Genomic DNA, 25,883 nt, shown 5'->3' on the forward strand with positions numbered 1-25,883 from the left:
AATACCCAATTTTCCATTTTTTTAAATTAATGATCATGTGCTAATATTGCCATTAGAGTGGCCAGTAAACCAAATTAGCATGTGAGCACTTACAGACACCTATTTTGTAGGTGGTATGAGCTCAAGCACTAATCGTGTGCCAACTGATCAGTGCTGGCATTCCCACTTCACACAGCCGCCCCCCCCCTTCCCGCCCCCCCGGTCATAAAATTGAAAATATATTTTAGGCCACGGTTTGAATGTGCTAAATCTCAGACTTACCACAGGATCACTTATGGCAAACCCTTTTAAGCTGTAGTAGGCACACACTAGCTGGGTATATAAATTTTTTTAAATAGATACATAAATAAGAGTGAAGTTGTTTCCAATCTTTTGCACCTGCTATATTCATTTTTTCAATTTAGAATACCCCCCCCAAAGAAAACCCCAAAAACAACCCCCCAAAAGAGACCTGCAAATTGTAATTTTGGTTTTTAAATTACAGAAAGATGTCATTGTTAACTTTGTACCACATAGGCTTTAATATCAGTTTCTGTTAGTTTAGGAACTCAATGAAACATATGGGGGTTCTTTTACTAAGCTGTGGTAAGCACTAGTGTGTGCTTACTACAGCTTAAAAGGGTTTACCATAAGTGATCCTGTGGTAAGTCTGAGATTTAGCACATTCAAACCATGGCCTAAAATATATTTTCAATTTTATGACCAGGGGGGGGCGGGAAGGGGGGGGCGGCTGTGTGAAGTGGGAATGCCAGCACTGATCAGTTGGCACACGATTAGTAGGGAGGGGGGAATTTTATTATTACATGTTTTATATGATAATGGAATATAAGGGTGGGTGGGGTGGGAAAAGGGAAGGGATATGTTTTTATGTAATATATCAATGATTGTTTGTAAGTGATATAGTTAATGTTAATCTGAATGAATATATTTAACACTTAATGTAATTTTGAAAATGAATAAAGAATATTAAAAAATAATAATAATAAATTTATATACCGCATACAACTATGCGGTTTCCATAGCATTTACATAAAATCTTATTGCTCTTCGATTACCACATATAACGTAGACATGTCTAGACAACATCATGGTCGTCCCTGTTGTGAACAGGGATAGAACACAAGTTCAATCCATTCTGAAATACAAGCAGGCTTTACATCATACATTGCTGTCAAAAAAATTCTGAAAGGCGATTATCAACTTTGGCAGAACTAACAGCTTCCAAATGTTTCCTGTAGCCAGATAACAGTCTTGATTCTTTCTTTTGGACCCCCACCCCCGACTCTTCCAATTCTTAGTTCTTCTTGTATGCACTGCATTGCTTGATATTATTCCAGAGTTTAAATAAAAGCCAAAGCCTTCATCTTTATTTCCTATAAATATCAAGCCTGTTCAGTTCAATTTCATTATTGTGAGATATTAGCTTCTTTCCACCTAGACTATATTTCCTGCCAAACAACCCCAAAGCACAACAGATTCACCCTTTTGCTTAATGGCTGTCATGGTATTCTTTTCGTCATATGTTTCACCCTCTTTTCTCCAAGTGAATCTTGTGCAGTTCATTTCTCAATCCATCAGTCCAAAGAGCTCTGGGATCGTTTTACTAAGCAATGGTAAAATCTGCAGTTACTGTAGGTTAATGCAAGACTTTACTAAGCAATAACTGCAAATTTAATGTAGCAACCATCAAGGGCCTTAAAGGATCATCTTGCCTGTCCCCACTCTGTGTTTTTTGTTCCTCCTAATAACTTTTACTTAAGAATAGTCATACTGGATCAGACCAATGGCCCATCTAGCCCAGCATCCTGTTTCCAACAGTGGCCAATCCAAGTCACAAGTACTTGGCAGAAACCCAAGTAGTAGCAACATTCCATGCTACCAATCCCAGGGCAAACAGTGACTTCCCCCATGTCTGTTTCAATAGCAGCCTATGGAACTTGTCCAAACCTTTTTAAACCCACCCACTTTTGAACTATTCATTTAATAGGTGGTAAGTGGTTCTGCGCTAACTGCAAATGCAGTAATTATTTCATGTTATTTGCAGTGCGTTAATCACAAGGAAACATAGAAACATGATGGCAGATAAAGGTCAAATGGCCCATCCACTGTCTCTCACTCTCCCCTAAGAGATCCCACATGTTTGTCCCAAACTTCCTTGATTTCAAAAATGGTCTTTGTCTCCACCACTTCTACTGGGAGACTATTCCATGCATCTACCACCCTTGCTGTAAAAAAGTATTTCCTTAGATTACACCTATCACTCTTATCTTCATCTTATGCCCTCATTCCAGAAAGAGATTTGCCTCATGTGCATTTATTCCACATAGGTATTTAAACATCTCTATCATATCGCTCCTTGCTCACCTTTCCTCCAAAGTATATACAGGGGCATCAATACTTCCTTTTTCCTAGCCACCCTAACATCCTTCTAGATTTCACTGTCAACTTTTCAACCTGTTTAGCCATCTTTAGATCATCACATACTATCACACCCAAGTCTAGCTCCTCATTCATTTTCAAATGTTCTTCACCCTCTTAACTGTATCATTCCCTCAGATTTTTGCAGCCCAAATGCATGATCTTGCATTTCTTAGCATTAAATCTAAGCTGTCAAATTTCAGACCATTCTTCATGTTATCTATACCAGTGTTTCCCAACCCTGTCCTGGAGGACCACCAGCCAGTCGGGTTTTTGGGATAACCCTAATGAATATGCATGAGAGAGATTTGCATATAATGGAGGTGAAAAGCATGCAAATCTCCTCCATGCATATTCATTAGGGCTAGCCTGAAAACCTGACTGGCTGGACAGGGTTGGGAACCACTGGTATAGATAACATGAAGAATGGTCTGAAATTTGACAGCTTAGATTTAATGCTAAGAAATGCAAGATCATGCATTTGGGCTGCAAAAACCTGAGGGAATGATACAGTTAAGAGGGTGAAGAACATTTGAAAATGAATGAGGAGCTAGACTTGGGTGTGATAGTATGTGATGATCTAAAGGTGATTAAACAGGTTGGGAACCACAGATTTTGGGATCATCCTCAAAGAGGCAAATCTTACCTGACAGCCATTCAGCAATTTCACTTACAAAAAATGTTACAAAGAACAGGCCCAAGAACCGAACCTTGAGGCACACTACTGGTTAACATCCTTTTCCTCAGAGAGAGCTCCATTGACCAGTACCCTCGGTCACCTTCCATTCAGTGATTCACAAAATGCCTATAGCACACTGCTAACATAAATAGCCCTTAATGCATGCACGATTTATCATGCAGTAATTAAAAAAAAAAAAATAACACAAAGCTCCTTAATGTGGTTGTGCCCTAGCAGTTACTGCACGATAAATAGCACGTTAAATGGCAAATAGTTTAGAAAAATGTTTCAGGCACATCAAGGTTTCAGGCACATCAAGGTTTCTTTTGATGATGGTTCTTGTCATGAGATCTCTGTCATGTATTTCATAGTTACATAGCAATGCAGTACTGTGGACAATTACTCCAGTGTCAGCTAAACTTTTCAGCAGGTTGTTTTCAATGATCTGTAGGAACTGTGTACAAATCAGATCAGTTTTTGGATCTAAGTTTTCTTGACTTTCCAGATCTTTTCTTCATTTCCAACTATTAACAATGTTTTTGACAGTTGAAGCTAGAAGCTAGAAAAGTGTTTAGAGGTGTATTACCGTATATACTCGAATATAAACCAAGAAGCACAGTTACTTACCGTAACAGGTGTTATCCAGGGACAGCAGGCAGATATTCTTGACTGATGGGTGACGGCACCGACGGAGCCCCGGTACGGACAATTTTAGAGTGATTGCACTCTAAGAACTTTAGAAAGTTCTAGCTCGGCCGCACCGCGCACGCGCGAGTGCCTTCCCGCCCGACAGAGGCGCGCGGTCCCTCAGTTAGTATAAGCCAGCTAAGAAGCCAACCCGGGGAGGTGGGTGGGACGCAAGAATATCTGCCTGCTGTCCCTGGATAACACCTGTTACGGTAAGTAACTGTGCTTTATCCCAGGACAAGCAGGCAGCATATTCTTGACTGATGGGTGACCTCCAAGCTAACAAAAAGAGGGATGGAGGGAAGGTTGGCCATTAGGAAAACAAATTTTGCAAAACAGATTGGCCGAAGTGTCCATCCCGTCTGGAGAAAGCATCCAGACAATAATGAGATGTAAAAGTGTGAACTGAGGACCAAGTAGCAGCCTTGCAGATTTCCTCAATAGGAGTGGAACGGAGGAAAGCTACAGAAGCTGCCATTGCTCTGACTCTATGGGCCGTGACAGAACCTTCCAGTGTCAGTCCGGTCTGAGCATAACAGAATGAAATGCACGCTGCCAGCCAATTAGACAACGTACGTTTAGAAACGGGACGTCCCAATTTATTTGGGTCAAAGGACAGAAAAAGTTGGGGGAACTGATCTGTGGGGTTTCGTACGCTCTAGATAGTAAGCCAGAGCCCTTTTACAATCCAAAGTATGTAAAGCCTGTTCCCCAGAATGAGAATGAGGTTTTGGAAAGAAAACAGGTAGAACAATGGATTGGTTGAGATGGAATTCAGAGACAACCTTAGGGAGAAACTTTGGATGTGTACGCAAAACCACCTTGTCATGGTGAAAAACCGTAAAAGGTGGATCTGCGACCAGTGCATGAAGCTCACTGACCCTCCTGGCAGAGGTAAGAGCAATAAGGAAAAGCACTTTCCAAGTGAGAAACTTGAAAGAAGAGGTAGCCAAAGGTTCAAATGGAGGCTTCATTAAGGCGGAAAGAACCACATTGAGATCCCAGATAACAGGAGGGGCTTTAAGAGGTGGTTTCACATTGAAAAGCCCTCGCATGAACCTGGAGACCAGGGGATGAGCTGAGAGAAGTTTTCCATGGACTGGCTCATGAAAAGCTGCAATGGCACTGAGGTGGACTCTGATGGAAGAGGACTTAAGGCCAGAGTCAGACAAAGAAAGCAAATAATCCAACAATGTCTCCACTGCCAGAGAAGTTGGATCAAGATGATGAAGAAGACACCAGGAGGAAAATCTCGTCCACTTCTGATGGTAACATTGCAGAGTGGTTGGTTTCCTGGAGGCATTCAGAATGGAACGAACAGGCTGAGATAAAAGAGTATCATGAGATGTCAGCCCGAGAGATACCAAGCTGTCAGGTGCAGAGACTGGAGGTTGGGATGTAGAAGGGTTTCCTGCTGTTGCGTAAGCAGAGAAGGAAACAGAGGAAGAAGAAAAGGTTCCCTGGAACTGAGTTGAAGTAGAAGGGAGAACCAATGTTGCCTGGGCCACCTCGGAGCAATCAGAATCATTGTGGCTCGTTCCCTCTTGAGCTTGAATAAGGTTCTCAACATTAGAGGCAGAGGAGGGAAGGCGTACAGGAACAGATTCGACCAGTCTAGGAGAAAAGCATCCGCTGCCAGACGGTGAGGAGAGTAAAGTCTGGAGCAGAATAGGGGCAGCTGGTGATTGTGAGGAGCTGCAAAGAGGTCTATCTGAGGAGTGCCCCATTGAGTGAAGATAGACTGCAGAGTTACAGGATCGAGTGTCCACTCGTGAGGCTGGAGAATTCTGCTGAGTTTGTCCGCTAAAGAATTCTGTGCTCCCTGAATGTAGATAGCTTTCAGGAAGAGATGGTGATCTATGGCCCAATTCCAGATCTTTTGGGCTTCTTGGCATAAAAGGCGAGAGCCTGTCCCACCCTGTTTGTTGATGTAGTACATCGCAACCTGATTGTCTGTGCACAACAGAAGGACCTGAGGAAAGAGAAGATGTTGGAAGGCCTTGAGGGCATAAAACATCGCTCTGAGTTCCAGGAAATTGATTTGATGCTTCTTTTCCTGGGCTGTCCAAAGACCTTGAGTCTGGAACTCGTTCAAGTGAGCTCCCCATGCATAAAGAGAGGCGTCGGTGGTGATGACTAGTTGATGAGGAGGCTGATGGAATAGAAGACCTCTGGATAGATTTGAGGATACCAACCACCATTGAAGAGACTGACGAAGAGATGATGTCACAGATATGTGTCGTGAGCAAGGATCCGTCGCTTGGGACCACTGAGTAGCAAGGGTCCATTGAGGAGTGCGCAGGTGAAGACGTGCGAGGGGCGTGACATGAACTGTAGATGCCATGTGCCCCAAGAGTATCATCATTTGCCTGGCTGAGATGGAAGGTAGTGAAAGCACCTGCTGACATAGAGACTGAAGGGTCTGAAGACGATTGGATGGTAGGAAAGCTCTCATGAGGAGTGTGTCCAGGATCGCTCCAATGAATTGAAGTCTCTGAGTGGGGATGAGATGAGATTTGGGTAGATTGATCTCGAACCCCAGTATTCGCAGAAACAAGATGGTTTGGTTGGTGGCCAGTAGAACTGCTTGAGCGGATGTGGCCTTGATTAACCAGTCGTCCAGGTAAGGGAAGACTTGGAGGTGGTGAGAGCGTAGAAATGCTGCTACCACAATGAGACACTTGGTGAAGACCCTTGGAGAGGAGGCAAGGCCGAAGGGCAGCACCTTGTATTGGTAATGACAATGATTGATCATGAAACGGAGATACTGTCTTGAGGTTACATGGATCGGTATGTGAGTGTATGCCTCTTTGAGATCGAGGGAGCATAGCCAGTCGTTTTGATTGAGAAGAGGATAAAGGATGGCTAAAGAAAGCATCTTGAATTTTTCTTTTACCAGGTGTTTGTTGAGATCGCGGAGATCCAAAATCGGTCTGAGATCTCCTGTTTTTTTGGGGACTAGAAAATAACGGGAGTAGAATCCCTGCCCTTTTTGATCTTGAGGAACTTCTTCTATAGCATTTAGAAAAAGGAGGGATTGAACTTCCTGAATGAGGAGGGCAGATTGAGGACTGTTCAAAGCAGACTCTTTTGGCAGGTTTTGGGATGGAAGAGTCTGAAAGTTGAGAGAGTAGCCGTGGTGGATGATGTTGAGGACCCATTGGTCCGAAGTGATAACTTCCCATCGGCTGAGGAACAGAGAAAGTCGACCTCCTATAGGTTGAGGCAGGAGAGCAGGAATAGGAATACTGGCTATACTGTGGAGAATGAAGTCAAAAGGGCTGTGACTTCTGCTGAGGAGGAGGTTTCACAGGTTGCTGCTGTGGCTGCTGTCTGGGAGGCTGACGTTGTTGCTGCCTTTGACGCCTGGGTTGCTGAGCAGTGGTAGGTAATGGCCGAGCTGTGAAGCGGCGTTGATAGGCCGACTGCTGCCTATATGGTTTTGGCGGAGGAGGCTTCTTTTTATTTTTAAGCAGGGTATCCCAGCGTGTCTCATGAGCAGAGAGCTTTTGGGTGGTTGAGTCCATGGATTCCCCAAAGAGCTCATCCCCTAGGCAAGGGGCGTTGGCTAACCGATCCTGATGATTAACATCAAGGTCGGATACCCGAAGCCAGGCCAGGCGACGCATAGCTACCGACATTGCTGTCGCTCTGGATGTAAGTTCAAAGGTGTCATATATGGATCTAACCATGAACTTACGTAATTGAAAAAGAGACGACAAGCAGGTATGAAAAGAGTGATGTTTTCGTGAAGGAAGGTACTTTTCGAAGGAAGCCATGGTGGTAAGGAGATGCTTCAAATAAAAAGAAAAATGAAAAGCATAATTGCTAGCTCTATTTGCTAACATAGCATTTTGGTAGAGCCTCTTACCAAATTTATCCATGGCTCTACCTTCTCTGCCAGGAGGTACCGATGCATATACACTGGCTCCTGAAGATTTTTTAAGGGTGGATTCGACAGTTAAGGATTCGTGTGGAAGTTGAGGTTTGTCGAACCCAGGAATGGGAATTACCTTATATAGAGAATCCAGTTTACGTGGGGCCCCTGGGACAGTTAAAGGAGTCTCTAAATTCTTATAGAAAGTCTCCCTCAAGATGTCATGAAGAGGGAGTTTCAAAAATTCCTTTGGAGGCTGGTCAAAATCAAGGGCATCCAAAAAAGCTTTGGACTTTTTGGATTCAGCCTCCAAAGGAATGGATAAGGAGTCACACATCTCTTTCAAAAAGCAGGAGAAAGAGGAAGTGACTTGTTTGGAGGATGGGTCAGGGACAGTTGAATCCTCCTCCTCTGAGGAACATTCGCCTTCAGAAAGAAAGGGTTCCTCTGAGTCTCCCCACAGATCAGGATCCCTGACATGGGGAGTATGGTCCCGAGACTCGGGTGTCGATGATTGTAAGTGTCGGGTTTTGTGTAACGACTTACCCGACCTCATCGATATCGAGTCAGGAGATGTTATCGGTCGCACCGGTGCCGAAGTCTGCACCGATTGATGGTGAGCTCTCGGCTCCGGTGCAAGAACTGGCATCGATACCGATGAGGTTAGTTGAAGCGGTACCGAAATAGTGGAAGCAGGTAACACAGGCTGTTCCACAATCGGTACCGGTAGCTCGGTGCGGACCGGCACCGGAAGGTTCGGAGCCAGGATAGCAGGAAGGAGCTGTTTCAATTGGTCCTTAAGCTGCACCTGAAGGATGGCCATGATGCGGTCATCGAGGGATGGCACCGGTACCGCCTTTTTCTTCTGCGGTACCTGAGGTGCCGTTCGACGCCCCGGAGATGAGGAGCCCGATGTCGAGGGACTCACCTCTATAGGGGCGGAACGCTTCCGCTGGCGTCTCACAGTCGGCAGGATTGGACTCACTGCACTCGAGACCGGAGGATGCTCCAGCGGGGAAGGCTTCTTAGCCGGCTTACCTGACTGGTGAGACGCCGGTGCGGAATCACGCGGCGTCGAAGAAGAGGGTGCCGACTGAATCTGTGCCGAAGCTGGAGTCGATGGAACGGGATCGGACATCTCGGCACCGAACAATAATCGCTGCTGGATTTGGCGATTTTTTAATGTCCGTTTTTTTAGAGTGGCACAGCGGGTGCAAGTAGAGGTCTGATGCTCAGGACCCAAACACTGTAAACACCAGTTGTGTGGGTCCGTGAGAGATATAGGCCGAGCACACCGCTGGCACTTTTTAAAACCCGGTTGAGGGGGCATGAAAGGAAAAACGGCTTCAGCCAAATCGAAGGCCGAGGCTTCGATGGTGGCAGAAGGCCCCGCCGGGGTAAGATTAAATTAAAGAAAAAATGAAGGATTTTTTTTTTTTTTTTTTACAAAAAAGAAAAGAAATAAGATTAAATAATCAAAAGTTTACGCGAGCGGGAAGGCAAAGAGAAAAAAGTTTCAACAGCCGTTGAAAACGCGTCTTCTTAGCTCCGCGGAAACTAAGAAACTGAGGGACCGCGCGCCTCTGTCGGGCGGGAAGGCACTCGCGCGTGCGCGGTGCGGCCGAGCTAGAACTTTCTAAAGTTCTTAGAGTGCAATCACTCTAAAATTGTCCGTACCGGGGATCCGTCGGTGCCGTCACCCATCAGTCAAGAATATGCTGCCTGCTTGTCCTGGGATAATAACATTTTCCCCTAAAAAGGGGGAGAAAATGTTAATTCAGATATAAACCAAGGGTTTATATTCAAGTGCTACCCAGCTTTACATCCTCCCTCCTGAACCTAGTGCTGGTCTCTTCCCGGGTCCACCTTAAATCCTAGTGGTCCGGGACGGGAGCAATACCTCCCTCCTCCGAGGTGGTCAGGTCTTGTCCTGGCCGTGAGCTGGCTGTAGAATTACTGTACACCCCTTTCCTTTCTTCCCTCCCTCCCTGCTGCTGAATCAATGCATGCCCCCTCCCTCCCACCCTGCTGTAGAATCAATGTGTGACCCTCCCTTCCCTCCTGCAAAATCAATGCACGTGACCCTTTCTCTCTGCTGTAGAATCACCACATGCCTTTTCCCTCCTTCCCTCAAAGAAGTAGCGTAAGGGTAAGTTGCAGCAGGAGCGATCCTCTTACACTCCTGCCCATGTAGTCTCGCTGAAAAAATGTCTGCTGCGAGTTCCTGCGGCAATTCGTGAGACTTCGCTGAGCTGTGTAGAAAGAAATCTATACTGGGAGAAGAGCACTTGCGGTATCAGGAGGTAAGACAGAGAAATGGGAGAATCAGCTGGAGAGAGATGGAAGGAAAAAGCCTGTAGAACAAACTGGTTTTTAGGTGGTGTATCAAATGCAATAAACTTGTAGAAAAAAAAAAAAGATAATGGGGGAACAGATAAGCTGGAGAAGGAACTTTTTAAGGAAAATGGGAGTTAAAGGGATATGGGGGTGGGAATGATGAACTGAGAGGTTGATGAAAGGGAGATGATCTGGACAAAGGGAAATCAGGTGAGGTGGGGCAGGAAGGGCCTTCCCATGGCAATTTTCCATCATAAAAATTATAAACCACTAAAAATAAATTTGTTATTCCTTTTATATCTTTAAGTAATTTAAAGAAAGTCCTTTAAATACAAAATATTTAGGATCCAGTACCAAAGTCTTATACTCTGTGATTAGTCCTACATAAAGAGAATTAATTATACAATGAAAAAGTCAAATAAGCTGACAAAATCCAGCTGTTCAACATGTAACATTACGTGGGACGTATGTTCAGGTTCTGTATCATTGAATTGGGTCCAAGGCAGTGTTATGTAGATCAATTAGCAAATAATAAAAATGTCCAAACTTTGGTTATCTGGCTTGGTTTGAATGTTCAACATTCTCTCTCTCTCCTAGCTCTCGGATCTCTTCTTTTTCTCTCTCTGGTGTTTTCCTCCTTTCTTGTTTCTATCTCAGCTCTGTCTCTGCCTTCTTTGTCTTTCCTTCACCAGCAGATATATAATACTTTTCCTTCTCTATATATGTTTCTACTCCTTCCCCTTTTTCTATCCTTTCTGCTCTTCTTCCCATTCCTTCTCTCTCTCCTTATGATGTATCTCTTCCAATTTTCATCTTATGTCTCTAGCATTTTATTTCCACATTTCCTCCATTGTTTCAAATGGGTGCTCTTATTCCTTTTCACTCCTTATCCCTCCTGGTACACTCTCATGGGCAGGATATGGGCCAGTGGATGTCTGGCTGGCTGCGACAACTAGCACCTGGCTTCATATCATACGCTACCATAGCTGAAATTACTGCCATCTTAAGAAAGGTTGATAAGAGCATCTGTACCAATGATAGTGAGGCAGCACTCTCTTCCCCACCCCACCACCGACCTGGTTCCCCTATACTCCAGCAAACAACCCTACAGGGACTGCCAAGTACAAGATTGAGGTCTCAGGGGTTGCAGTGAGGGCCTGGAATAGGTAGTGTGCTGCTCTGTGTTAATGCACAGAAGCACTTCACATGCCCAGTGGACTCATGCTTTGAGCACAGGCATTTAATGCAGTAGCTATACATTAACTGTGTGTCCTGTACAGTAAATGCAGGCAGATGCTAGCCATGTCTCCCTGTATTTATCACAAAGACTTTGTACTTACTGTGTAATTTAGCCTTTACTGTGTGGTAAGTGCAAAATCTACTGTACTTTATGACCAATGAGACCCTTAATTAAACTATCACGCACTTCTCAATCACTGCATAATAACCAAATCGCCCAACTTTCTTGAATAAGATTTCTCTGCATAATACCTGTTCCATGGAAGGGCAAGCAATAATCTGCATATCTTCATTGCTGAATTCTTCCTTTAGCATAACATGGAGCTTTTGGAACACTTGCTGAATGTTATTCTTTAAGAAAGGAAAACAAAAAACATACAGACAATTGCATTATATAATATAAAATACTCTGTGGTGTGAGCTAATGATCACAGCTCTGACCTAGAGATCAGCAGAAATTCTGAGAGGGGATTTGGTGTTTCCCTTCTGTACCATCTATTCTCTCTCTGTGCATCCTGTTATAACAGTGTTTACCCAGTTGTTTTCTTCCCTTTCGCCTTTGGAAGTTTTCATACAGCACCAACACCAGAAACAAGTTTTTAAGTTTTTTGTTCTGATGGTAGTGGTGCACATGTAGTTAAAGAATTATAAAACATGCTGACTGAGTAAAGCGCAATAAATCAAAACACATTATTATGAAACATAATGGTCTATTGATTTGTCATACCAAGTAACAGCCTATAAAAATGATCAATAAATACATTCAAGGACAATTAAATATTTATTTACTTCTTTATCTAGAAGCAGAAATTTTAAAATGATTCTCATGTGAAATATTATTTGAATGTTAACAAATACAGTTATTTGCATATATGATAAGCTAAGCATTTATGAAATCTATTTACTAAAGTGCAACAAGGTTTTGTAGTTACCATGCCAAAATTAATGTGTGGTAGCTGCAAAGCCTTCATGTTAAATATTGAAGGCCACATTTTTCCATTCAGTTAAAGAAAAAAAAGATTTACCACGCATATATTACATGCAAGTTATCTGACACATTAATAGATAACAAGGGGTAGCTACCTCTGTTTAATTAAGGCACTGGCATCCAGTGATCACTGCATGGTACGGTTTAATATTAAGATGGGTATAGAGAGGGCTCATTCAAAAGCAAAGGTTCTAGACTTTTAAAAAACTAACTTTGTTTGGATGGGGGGTTTACGTCAAGGATTTCTTGTCTGGGTGGGAATGTCTGGAAGGAGTGGAAATGTGGTGGGCAAAACTGAAAGGAGCAATTGTAAGGGCGACAAACCTTTTTGTCAGGCAAGTAAGTAAAAGTAAGAGAAAAGAAGGTTGCTTTGGTTCTCAAAAGTAGTAGCTGAGAAGGTAAGGAATATGAGGTTAGCTTTCATAAACTACAAAAGATCGCAGAACGAGGAAGACAGGCAAAAATATCTGGAAAAGTTAAGAGAGGCTGGTCGTGTAGTCAGGAAAGCAAAGATGCAAATGGAAGAAAAAATAGCTGACACAGTAAAATAAGACATTTTTTAGATATATTAGGAAGAAGTCCAAAAGTGGCATTGTGAGACTCAAAGGTGAAAGGGAGGAATATGTAGAAGCTAATAAAGAAAAGGCCGAATTGCTTAACAAATATTTCTGTTCTGTGTTCATGGCTGTAGCGCGGGAGCAGGACCACAGAAGACAAATGTGAATAGGGATGGAGGAGTGATTTTCAGAGGATTGATTTTGTAAGGATCTAGCTAAAATAAAGGTAGACAAAGTAATGGGGCCGGTTGGTGTACCTCCGAGGGTGCTGAAGGAACTTAGGGAAGTTCTAGTAGCTAATTCAATATGTAAAGTTATATGCAGAATGCGGTGATTTTGTTTCTAATTTTAAACCAAGTAGTTAAGTAACAACATTCTTGATTATATCCTAGAAATAAGGGCATTGTAATTTCCAGAGAAACTAGCTTGAGAAGCACCTGGAGCACCCTGTTGACAGCATTCAGATCCAAAATGAATCGAAAAGACCCCTCTTTCTTGGGCACCATGAAGTAAATGGAATACCTGCCGGTGCAAACCTCCCTAGGGGGCACTAGGACCACTGCTTTGAGTTCGAGCAACCTTTGCAGCGTTTGACAAAAAGCCCGCTTCTTCCAAACTTCCTAACAAGGAGAAGAGAGGAAACAATCTGGCAAGGGCCAGGAAAACTCCAGAGCATAACCATCTCGAATCACTTCAAGGACCCACTGATTTGTTGTGATCTCATTCCACTCCGGTAAAACACCCATAACCAGGCTCCCACCGGCACCAGGGGAAGGGTCCGCAAGGAGTCATTGGACTGGGTGAGCAGCGGAGGGGCCTTTGGAGGAATTACATCCCTCCCCCCGGCGGGCATCCAGAAAGGACTGCATGTGCTGAAAGAAATATCCCCTGGAAGGAAAAGAAACCGCCCCTGAGCAGGATGGTATCAACGGAAATCACATAAACGCCCTCAGGCAACACCACCCTGCAAAGGCGGGCGAGGACTGCCCTCAGGAAGATGGTGAACCTTAGAGTCAGTCAAGGCCTGAACCAGCTTTCCAACTCCTCGCCAAACAGGAAAGAGCCTCGAAAAGGAAATTTACTAAGCTTAGCCTTAGATGTTGCATCTGCCAACCAACCCCGGAGCCACAGGGTATGGCGAGAAGCCACTTCAAGAGCCATAGACTTGGCCAAAGCCTGCAACAAATCATACATGGCATCTGAAAGATAAGAAGCGCCGTGCTCAAACTTAGCAACCTCCTGATCCACCAAGGACCAGTCATCAGACTCACAGTCAATAACTCGCTCAGACTACCAAAAGCAAGCCTGGGTCACCAAACCGCCAGAAATCGCTGTCTGTACCACCAAGGCAGCTATGTCAAAACTTTGCTTAAGAAAAGACTCAAATTTACAATCCTGAGAATTGCACAAGGCTGAACCGCCTTCAACCGGCACCATATGCCTGCATGCGATAGCTGAAACCACCACATCCACCGCATGAGACTTAAAGGTATCCCTATCCCCATCAGGAATGGGATAAAGACGAGCCATAGACCGCGCCAAATGAAAGGACACGTCTGGCAACTTCCATTGCATGTGCACAAAATCCCGAATATCCTGATGCATAGGAAAAGAACGGGAGGCTACTATTACTACTATTTATTATTTCTAAAGTGCTGAAAGGCAGGGGGTCCACCACCCACAAGGGCTCTTTGCATCCTCCTCAAAGCGCAAAACCAACAAAACCTAAAGAATAAGTTCCTGAAGTTCTTCTCAGTGAAAAATGCACACCACCGACGCATCCTCGCCAGCACCGCCAAACAAACATCATCGTCATTCGTCCTCATGAGAGGATCTTGGAGATCCAACAAGGGGTCCAAGTCCTCATCAAGTTTTTGGGTTTTTTAAAATCAAGTTTATTAGGATTTTATATACCGCCTATCAAGGTTATCTAAGCGGTTTTACAATCAGGTACTCAAGCATTTTCCCTATCTGTCCTGGTGGGCTCACAATTAACGTACTTGGGGCTCTGGAAGATTAAGCAACTTGCCCAGTGTCACAAGGAGCAGCGCGGGGTTTGAACCCACAACCCCAGGGTGCTAAGGCTGTAGCTTCAACCACCGCACCACACACTCCTCCTACTCATCATTATCAGAAAAAACAAAAAATCCTCATCTTACAAAACCTGCAGCCGATTGGACAAAGATGGGAGGAACTGGGCCGGAGCAGATGCTGAAGGGGGGTCGAACGGGGGTAGACGCGGAAGGGAAAAGCTCCCACAAAAAATCCAGAGACTCCCGGGGAAGAAACAGGACCCCTGGCTGCCTGCAAGTATGCACGCACCGGATTAGCGCACGCTATAACGTGTGCTACCCGAAAAACTACCGCCTGCTCAAGAGGAGGCGGTAGTGGCTAGCGTGCACGGCATTTTAGCTTGCGCTATTCCACGTGTTAAGGCCCTAACGCACCTTTGTAAAAGGAGCCCTTAGTGTTAACCAATCTACAATTGTATAATTTAGCAGAAATAATGGAATATTCAGAAGATGAATGAGAATCTTAAGGAATGAGAAGTTGTATATCATCTGTGTAGAAAAAAAAGCAAATCCAAGAGACTGAAAAAGAAGAGATAAAGGTGCCAAAAGATATTGAAAAGAATAGGTCCAAGGACAGAGCCCTGGAGAACACCTGATGACAATGAATGAGAAGTAGAAAATGCATTTGAATATTGTACAACATATATGCGATTAGACAAATAAGATTTGAATCACTGAAAGCAGATTCAGTCACTTGAATGCCTTTTAGTTGACTAAGAAGAATAGAGTGGTCAGCCAAGTCAAAAGCCGCCGACATATCCAAGGAAAAAAAAAATCAACATCACATCTACTATCAAGAGTTTGTCTTATATAATTTAAAAGATCTAATAGAGTGTGTTCAATAGCATGATGAGATCGAAATCCAGTTTGGTGAAGATGTAGTACATTTGTTTTAGTCATGAAATCCAATAGCTGAATAGCAACCTCGTTCTTAACGATTTTAGAGACAAAGGAGAGATTAGAAACAGGTCTGTAATTGGCTACAATTGTAGAATCAGATTTTTGATTTTTTAACTACAGCTTTCTTCCAATCTTGAGCAAAATCAGCAGTAGAGCGGCTATTGTTAACCATAGACATTAGTGGATCAAGTAGTGGATCCCAAAAATGAATTAGTAAAGAAGCAGGAAGTGGGTCTGTTGGAGAGTGATGAAGACTCTAGGAATGCGATTGTCTTTTTTAATGTAGATGTTGTTTGAAGATTGAAAGTAGAAAACGTTGCTATTGCTACAGGCTCCACATAATTTGGGGAGTATCTACAATAACGTGGCGATTTTTTTTCTGTATATTCTTTTCATTAAGACCTCTCTTTCTAAATTGTTTTCCCATCAGGGACAGCAAGAGGATTTTCCTAACTTTCTCTGACCTATCTTTTCCATTCACAAGTCAATTATAGACTAAAAAGTAGGATGTAACTCATAGTCACATCCAATGCAGCTCTATGCTGCTTTGTTTGCATTTCCAAACATCCCTTATCTCTTTCCCTCTGTTAGATACTCCTCTGTTTTCATTCCAAATACTTACCCTAACAGGTTTAAACAAGATGAATTCTGTATCTTTGTTGGCGAGGTATAAAGACATACTTCGTAGTGTTGTGGGAAGCTTTGTTTTTATTATCTTGTACGTAGAAGACACTATATCATTTATCTTTGCTGCAAAAGAACCACATAGATCAGAAACAGTTAGGAAGAACTTATGTCATTTTCCCAGTACCGTATTTTCACACATATAACGCGTGCGTTATACACGATTTTACAAACCGAGTATAACCATGCACGTTATATGTGTGGGCGTGTTATACAAATTTTTTTTTTCAGTGCGATCCAGCATCCCCACTGCGAACCGGCATCCTCCCCCCCCGCTCGCGTCACCCCCCCTCCCCCGCGAACCTACATCCCCCCCAGCACCGCAAAGACATCGGTCGCTTACCCGATTGGGTACCGGCACCAGCACCAATGCACAGGACGTGCCAGTGCCAGTGCCTGAAGATCCTCCCTCGTTGGGCTGGGCTGGGCAGTGCAAGGGAGATCCTCCCTCTTCCCTGTGCCGGGCTGGACTGGGCTTTGAGCATTTGCGCATGCTCAAAGCCTTCTGGTCTCGCTCTCTCCGAGATTCTGAATCTGAGAATCTCGGAGAGAGCGAGACCAGAAGGCTTTGAGCATGCGCAAATGCTCAAAGCCCAGTCCAGCCCGGCATGGGGAAGAGGGAGGATCTCCCTCGCACCGCCCAGCCCAGCCCAACGAGGGAGGATCTTCGGGCACTGGCACTGGCACGTCCTGTGCATTGGTGCTGGTGCCGGTGCCCAATCGGGTAAGTGACCGATGTCTTTGCGGTGCTGGGGGGGGATGTAGGATCGCGGAGGAGGGGGGGTGACGCGAGCGGGGGGAGGATGCCGGTTCGCAGGCCAGAAGAGGGAGTAAGCGTGAGTGGCGGGAGGAGGTTATAGCAGCATGCGCGGTATACGCGTGTGCGTTCTATATAAAAAAAATTTTTACACAAATGGTTTGGACCCGCGCGCTATACGCGTATGATACACGTATGCGCGTTATATGCGTGAAAATACAGTAGTTAAAAGATGTTAACAAGCACACTGATTAAATGAAAAAAATGAGTCAGCAAGTATACAAAATGTTGAAAAAAATCATATATTATACCTGCACAGAAATTAGCACTAAATTATATTTAAATCTTTGGGACTTTCAGAAGCATGAATTTTCAAAAGAAACTCATAAGCAATCCAATTTGGGTTAGCTTTATACTCTTCATAAAGTCATTTTAAACATGTTGCAAACTGGTTATAAAACTTTTTTTAAACTTAAATAGGAATAATTGAGCACTTATCTTCAAAAGTGCATTAAATGCCACAACTGATTCATGGGATATAGACACGCTATCTTCGAGCAGGCTGAATAATTTTACTATATGCACAGTGGAGTGAAAATTACGGGAAATGAAAGTTAAGCTGACTAAATAAGTAAGAATGCATACAATAGACACAAGTTTAAAATTCCACTAAGTACCCAGGAGCTTTCTATATTGGGACCGAAGTTGGTCTGTACTGTTCCTAACATTTGTTTTTTTGGCCGTAGTTTTGGCAACATAGGATAACCAATCTCCTGAAGAAGCTCTTTGGAAGTTTAAAGAGTGAAATGTGAATGCTCCGTTGAGCACCTATCAAGCTGGGCATTAAAAAACCCAAGCTAAGTACAATGAATATTGGGTTAAGGTTACCTATAGTGAATAAAGAATGATAATAAAAGAATGAAAATAAATGCACTTAGATGAACACAATAAAGAGAAGAAAAGAACAAAAAAATATATACAAATAAATAATTTTTTTTTTTTTTAAAAAGGGTTTTTTAAATGATAGCTCGCATACCGCTAACCTGACAATATTAGGTAGCTGTGGGCACTTGAGGTCTTTTTCCCTTTAAATTAAAAATATTTAATAAACATCTAATAAGTGCATTTTAGAGCACAAAACTGAACAGTATTCATCAACACATCTTCCCACTAGTCCATTTAAGATAAGGGAATGTTAGTCAATGACTCATTTTTTGTAAGAGTCTCCTAAAAAGAACACAATTGTACAATTTTAATTAATAGCCCAAAATGTTGCGAAAATCTATTTTAAAACAATCTTCATCAAAACATTTAATGAAAAATGCAATTGTTAAAGAAAAGCCACCTACTTACTTACTCCAAGTTATACTTTCAGCTCCGTGGATCATAAAAAAATGGTTGTATTTTTTATAATCAAAAACTTTAAGTCACATGGATAGAGAGAGGCAGCCAATTACAGAGCATGGAGACACCAATGTACACCATTCAACCTCCCTGTTGAGTCCAGATAGAGTTACCAATATTAATTTTTGAAAAAATAATAAAGCGTTCTTTTATATTCAGAAATTGCTCAAAATGACCACCCTCCCACCCTACTTTTACAGTATCAATAACATGATTTAATGTTGGGGAAGTAATATCTCCTGTACTATGCATTTTTTTGCCATTTGATGCACCATTGAAGGTAAGTGCTCAATTACTCCTCATAAGTTTTAAAAAAAGTTTTATAATCAGTTTTCTACATGTTTAAAATGACTTTATGAAGAGTATAAAGCTAACCCAAATGGGATTGCTTACAAGTTTCTTATGAAACTTTATGCTTCTGAAAGTCACCAAGACTTAAGCATAATTTAGTGCTAATTGCTATGCAGGTATAAAATCTGATTTTTCTAGGAGTTACCGTATTTTTCGCTCCATAAGACGCACCTGACCATAAGACGCACCCTAGATTTAGAGGAAAAACCAAGAAAAAAATATTCTGAACCAAACTGTGCGTCTGTCTCCTAGAAAAATAGACACATATACTGCAGCAGACAGATTTTGATCACTAAATTGAAATCCTACCTTTGTTGCCAGGTGATTTCTGGTTGCACTAGATACAGTACTCCTCCGAAATTCGTGGGGGTTACATTCGTGGAATGACCGTAAATATCGGAAGAGTACTATAATTGGCACTCCCCCTCCTTCTCTCTTGCTTTGGCCTGAGCTGCACCCCTGGGCAAAGTAGAAGGACAGTCCAAGAAACCATCATTTATTGGGGGCATCACTAGGGATGAGCGCACAGTCCTGGGGGATAGGGAGGGGAGAAAATCAGCACTGTGTGCCAAATACCACCAGATTTACCCAGCTTCACAATTTTCCAACCCTTGGTGCAAAACAGCACCCTGCCCTGACCTGCCACTGGAAACTGAGACTCTGGAAGCAACACTTTGGAAATCTGAAGTTGCTCAATTCATGTTGAGCCTTTCCAGCTTCTAAAGCTTCTTTAAACAGGCAGGACCGGTGTTAGATATCCTGGGGCCAAGGGCAGAAATTTTTGAAAGGAACTCCAAAGCCTGCCAGCAGACTGTGCCTTTTTCATCTCAGATCGGACAGGCTTAGATCCCCTGTAGCAAGGAAACCAAGGCAACTGTCCTGTTTACACATCCTTAACACTGACCCTAAAGACCTGTTTCTGAAATTAATATTCCTCTCAGTTTAATAATGCCTTTTCATTACTACCTTCTTGTCCTATTATTTTTAGTTCAATCTCTCATTGCCGCACCGATTCCTCCTCCCTGGTCTGCCGCTCGCCCACTGCTGCCACAACTCCACGAAGGGAAGGGCCGGCGGCGTGCAATCGGGCCCACCAGCCTTCTCCCAACATCAATTCTGACGTCAGGGATAAGGTCTGACCTTATCTCCGACGTCAATATTAGTTAAAAGTGCTTTTACTGTTACATTATTTGCGTAAATAACTGTTATACACTATGATTGTTTGAAACTTAATAAAGATTTATAAAAAAAAAGAAAAAAAGAATTGATGTTGGGAGAAGGCTGGTGGGCCCGATTGCACGCCGCCGGCCCTTCTCTTCCTTCCTGTGGCAGCGAGCAGCACTGGTGGGGGGGGGGGAGGGATAACGAGCAGCAGCAGAACATGGGGGGGGGGGGCCAAGGTGTATTCGCTCCATAAGATTCATTCCCTTTTTGGGGGTGGAATAAGTGTGTCTTATGGAGCAAAAAATACGGTACAAGTTTTCCCCATTGCTTAGAAAGAAATGCAAAGAGACAACACACAAGACAATTTATTGATTGATTTTTATTAACCACTTTTTTTGAAATTAGTTATTTATTTTCCTATCTATGCATCCTGCTAATAACCCAAACAGTTCAGCACACATTGCTAGCAGTTGTTAAAGGGCAGACAATCATGCCTTCTCAACTGAAAGTAATCACAGGTAGAATTTCCTTACTACAGCTGCACAGCAAATCCAGAGCCTAAAATCTTTCAAGGTCAAGCTCAAAAGATGATTATGTGACAGAATATTTAGAAAGTAGATGGAGGACTCAAGATTTATTTTTATGTGCATTACCATGCAAGGTGGCTTTTCTCTGCAAATTTCCTACCAGATTCTCATTTAGTACCCAGGACAAGCAGCTACAGGCTGGGGAAGTCTCAGCATGATGAGCCTAGAGGCTCAGTGAAGATGAATAGAGGGAAGTTCAGAAAGCCAGTTGTAAAGAAATTTTGTATGCATTGCAAAACAAGCTACTTCCAGCAGTCTATTTCCCTGACAGCTGTTCTGGTCATGGACCACACTACACAACTAAAACCTTATCCAAAATCTAACTGATAAAATCCAAAATCTTCTGATAAAATGTAGGAGTTTTCTTCATGTATGCCACAATAGACTCAGATGACTTTGATAACTGAAATTTCAATCTTAGCCCAGACCTGAGCTCTCTAGCAAGTTGCTTACTACGATGTTCAATTAACCAGTTAAAATATGCCTGCGAGTTACCCACTTGACAGGAATAAACTAACCCTAAACTATGTAAAACCACTGAATAACATTACATGTAGTTCAAACAGACAAAGTTAATTACATTTTCTTTAGCATAAAATCTAACAGAAAAATATGCTGCATACCAGGCTGTGCCCAAGGCTGCTGTGAAAGGCTATACTTTGGACCACCCTCACTGGCCATTGTCTTTAATGAAGCAACCTGAAAGAAATCAAATATCAGAATTTTTTTTTTTACATTAAATAAATGATTTTAAAAGTTGCACCATTTGTTGAGAAAGCAAATATTTCCAAACACTCAACTTTTGGTCATTAAAATTCAGCACACAATTCACCTAATAAAAGGAAATCCTAAGTATGTCCATGCACTCCAAAAATAAATAAGATTTTATACATGCTTGCCCCATATGCCATGATACAAATGTAGCCCAGCCCAGAATATGCAGCTTCCATTAAATAATCTAATTAAAATCTTTTCAGTGTTGAATGTTAGCTCTGCTAAGTTAAAGAGAGAGAACTGAAAATCTACAAAATCCATGGAATATTTATACCATTCTATGTTATAGAAAACAAGCAACACTAATTGAGCCTTGACTGTGGAGCACCAGGGACCAGGGTTAGCATAAGTTATCCCAGTAAGGAATCAAAGATATAAAATCTGAAAGATACCTGGTGGTAATTTTTGGTGGGAATGTCCTTTTTAATTCTTGCAGGGAACCACCTGAAAAGAGGTCTACCATTCTGCACAGAACTATCAAGGATGGGTAGGCTCACTACATACTTTTGAGCCAAAATCTTGTGACTCAAAATTGCACTCAATCCCTAAAATGAGGATGAAGAAAAGTCCCCACACCATGAACAGACTCCAAGAGTTACCATGAAAGAGCATAGCCAGAAAATGGCAGCTTATAACAAAAAGAAGCCACTCCAATCAAACCAATTGTTTGGAAACACCTTTCCTGAGGAAGAGAGGGAGCTGCCTGAGTAGTATTGCTTAAGGCTTCCAAGTTTGCACCAATCTGAACCTGAAGGAAGAGCTCCGCATCAGTACTTCCAATCAACCTCTACATTTTGGTCCCAAAATTTTCAGGATTTCTCCAAAAGACCTTTACCTCTTAAGAGAGGGTGAACGAGAACAAGTGTGATATTGCTGCGTCTGCTACTCTGTGTAGGAACTCCCAAGAAGCATGGCTGTAGTCGTATCTTAAAATAGCCTACCATGAGTAGAGGAACAGCCTAATGATTAATGCAGTGGCCTGAGAATCAGGAGAATCAAGTTCAAATCCTACTGCAGTGCCTTGTGACTCTGGGCAAGTCACTTAACCCTCCAATGCTGAAAATACAAAATAAGTACCTATATATAATATGTAAACTGCTTTGATTGTGACCACAGAAAGACGGTATATCAAACTCCTTACCTCCAGGCAAAATGGAGAATCCAACCAAATGAGCTACTAGCATCACCTACCTCCATGGTGTAAGACCAGCCACTAATCTGTCCAGAACTGTTAGGTCCCATTTAGGCATATTCAAAACCTTCCTCTGTAAACTGTTATTTGCGGGAAGGTAACCATGTTCCCCATCTATGGGATGTTTAACCCAATACAGTGGGCTCCAGTCATGGAGCCACTGCATATAGATGTCTAGAAAGAGAAAGACTACAGAAAAAATGTTTTAATAAACTCAAATCTTTCTACCATGGGGTTCCCTAAAGTTTATGCTTCCCTTCAATTGTGGTTTTACAAGATAAAGATACTTCCCTATGGGACCCAACACCATGTCCTTTTATTGTAAACCACTTTGCTATATCCTTATTTTGAAGTTAAGAGGCAGTATATTAAGACTTTCAGTACATTAAACTAAAATGAAACCCGTGATCTTTGTCTGTGAAGATCCTATCTCCAGCCAGCAGATTTAGCAGGAAGCACTAGGAAATGAGGTCTATAGTCTCTACCTACAAATTATGGTTTATGGTTTATTCAAACTTGATATAGAAACATAGAAAGATGACGGCAGATAAGGGCTACAGCCCATCAAGTCTGTCCATACCATTGACCCCTTTTAAGTCTACTGGCCCCCTTAACTCTACTGACCTGCTCTATTAAGTCTATATCCTAGCGACCCTATTGATTGGTTTGACTCTCGCAGTGATCCCACATAGGTATCCCATTTATTCTTGAAGTCTGGGATACTGCGGGCCTCGATCACCTGTACTGGAAGCTTGTTCCAATGCTCTATCACACGTTCCATGAAGAAGTACTTCCTGACGTCTCCAAGAAACTTCCCTCCCCTGAGTTTGAGCGGATGTCCTCTTGTGTTCGAGGGTCCTTTGAGAAGAAAGATATCATCTTCCACCTCGACCCGTCCTGTGATGTACTTAAATGTCTTAATCATGTCTCCCCTCTCCCTACGCTCCTCGAGAGTATAGAGCTGCAATTTGTTCAGTCTCTCCTCGTACGAGAGACCCTTTAGCCCCGAGACCATCCTGGTTGCCATCCGCTGAACCGACTCAATTCTGAGCACATCTTTACGGTAATGTGGCCTCCAAAATTGCACACAGTATTTTAGATGAGGTCTCACCATGGCTCTGTATAATGGCATCATGACCTCAGGCTTCCTGTTGACGAAACTTCTCTTGATACAACCCATCATCTGCCGTGCCTTAGATGAAGCCTTCTCCACTTGAGTAGCAGTCTTCATGTCTGCACTGATGATCACTCCCAAGTCTCGTTCTGCTGTAGTCTTGGTCAAAGTTTCTCCATTCAAGGTGTAAGTTCTGCATGGATTTCCATTTCCGAGATGCATGACCTTACATTTCTTGGCGTTGAAGCCCAGCTGCCAGACAGAGGACCAACTTTCTAAAGTATGGAGGTCCTGTTCCATAGTATTCTGCAGATTGTAGCCGTTTATGATATTGCATAGTTTGGCATCATCAGCGAATAAGGTTACCTTACCTTGAAGCCCTTGAGTCAGATCCCTAATGAATATGTTGAAGAGGAGTGGACCCAGGACTGAGCCCTGCGGCACTCCGCTGGTCACTTCCGACGTTTTGGAGAGGGTACCGTTAACTATCACCCTCTGATGTCTGCCACTTAGCCAATCTTTAACCCATGCAGTTAGTGTTACTCCTAACCCCATCGATTCCATCTTGTTCAGCAGTCTGCGGTGTGGGACGCTGTCAAAAGCCTTGCTGAAGTCAAGGTATACAACGTCTAAGGACTCTCCCGAGTCCAGCCTTCTTGTTACCCAGTCAAAGAAGCAGATAAGATTGGACTGGCAGGACCTACCCTTGGTGAATCCATGTTGACTGGGGTCCCGGAGAGTCCCCTCATTCAAGACCATATCTAATTTATGCTTAATTAGTTATTCCATGAGTTTACACGCTATTGAAGTGAGACTCACCGGTCTATAGTTCGCAGCCTCAGCCTTGCAACCCTTTTTATGCAGAGGAATGACGTTGGCTGTTTTCCAGTCCAACGGAACTTTCCCCGTGCTTAGTGAGAGATTGAAGAGCACAGCCAACGGTTCTGCCAGAACATCTCTCAATTCTCTAAGCACTCTTGGGTGTAAATTGTCCGGTCCCATGGCCTTGTTCTCCTTGAGCCTTGTCAGCTCGCTGTAGACGTCTTCAGGTGTGAACTCAAAATTCTGAAACAGGTCTTCCGCAATTTGTTTTGCCTTCTACTGTGGTCCGTGTCCCGGTGCCTCACAGGTGAAGACTGAGCAGAAATATTAATTTAGTATTTCGGCTTTTTCAGAATCCGCCACTGCGTAGTTTCCGTCCGGTCTTCTAAGGCATACTATGCCGTCTGTGTTCCTTTTCCTATCACTAATATACCTGAAGAAAGATTTGTCCCCTTTTTTAATGTTTTTTGCCAAAGTTTCTTCCACTCGAAGTTTGGCCTCCCTAACTGCTGTTTTGACCGCTGCGAACCTGGTCTTATATTCTACTTTAGTTTCCCTTCTCTGCGTACGTTTGTAGGAAAGAAATGCTGTTTTCTTCTCCTTAATGAGGTGCGAGATCTCCTCAGTGAACCATTGGGGTTTATTGTTTCTTTGCCGTTTGTCTACCGATTTTATGTAGCGATTAGTAGCTTCGTGTATGGATGATTTCAGGTACGACCACATAGCTTCCACATTACCGGTCTCTGCTTGGTCCTGCAGTGTCTGATGGACGAAATCTCCCATGCGTGTGAAGTCGGTGCCCCGGAAGTTAAGTACCTTTGTTTTTGTGATTGATTTAGGGAATCCTTTCCTAAGGTTGAACCATACCATGTTATGGTCGCTGGAGGCTAGCGTATCTCCTACCAAGACCTCTGAGACACTTTCCCCGTTGATGAGTACCAGGTCAAGGATCGCCTGGGCCCTAGTGGGCTCCGTTACCATCTGTTTTAGTTGTGCACCATTTATGGAGGCCAAAAGCCTCTTGCTGCTACTGGTGGTTGCTGTAAATGTGTTCCCGTCTGCATCAGGCATGTTGAAGTCCCCAAGCAGTACAGTGTCACCCTGTAGAGTGATATTCTCTATATCCTCAATTAATTCCATGTCCATGTCTTCCATTTGTCTTGGGGGTCTGTATACCACACCAAGATACAGGCATTTATTGCCACCTCTTGCCAGGTTAACCCAGAGGGACTCCCCGGTTTACACTGTAATAATAAATATTGAGAAACAGAAAGGAACTA

The 25,883-nt window shown here is 43.1% G+C and overlaps 1 protein-coding gene across 1 annotated transcript in view; it reads right to left on the reverse strand.

The window, feature by feature from the left end:
• The window catches only part of COG3 (component of oligomeric golgi complex 3), a 139,543-nt gene that overhangs the window by 2,160 nt on the left and 111,500 nt on the right, over positions 1-25,883 (reverse strand). Inside the window, exons 20-22 of the mRNA XM_033947430.1 lie at positions 21,325-21,400; positions 16,377-16,504; positions 11,490-11,588 (exon numbers count right to left, since the gene is read on the reverse strand). Coding sequence (XP_033803321.1) covers positions 11,490-11,588; positions 16,377-16,504; positions 21,325-21,400 — 303 coding nt within the window. The remainder of the gene's footprint in view (positions 1-11,489; positions 11,589-16,376; positions 16,505-21,324; positions 21,401-25,883) is intronic.

This window comes from Geotrypetes seraphini, chromosome 6 (genome assembly GCF_902459505.1).
Source record: "Geotrypetes seraphini chromosome 6, aGeoSer1.1, whole genome shotgun sequence".
In the NCBI taxonomy this organism is placed as follows: Eukaryota; Metazoa; Chordata; class Amphibia; order Gymnophiona; family Dermophiidae; genus Geotrypetes; species Geotrypetes seraphini.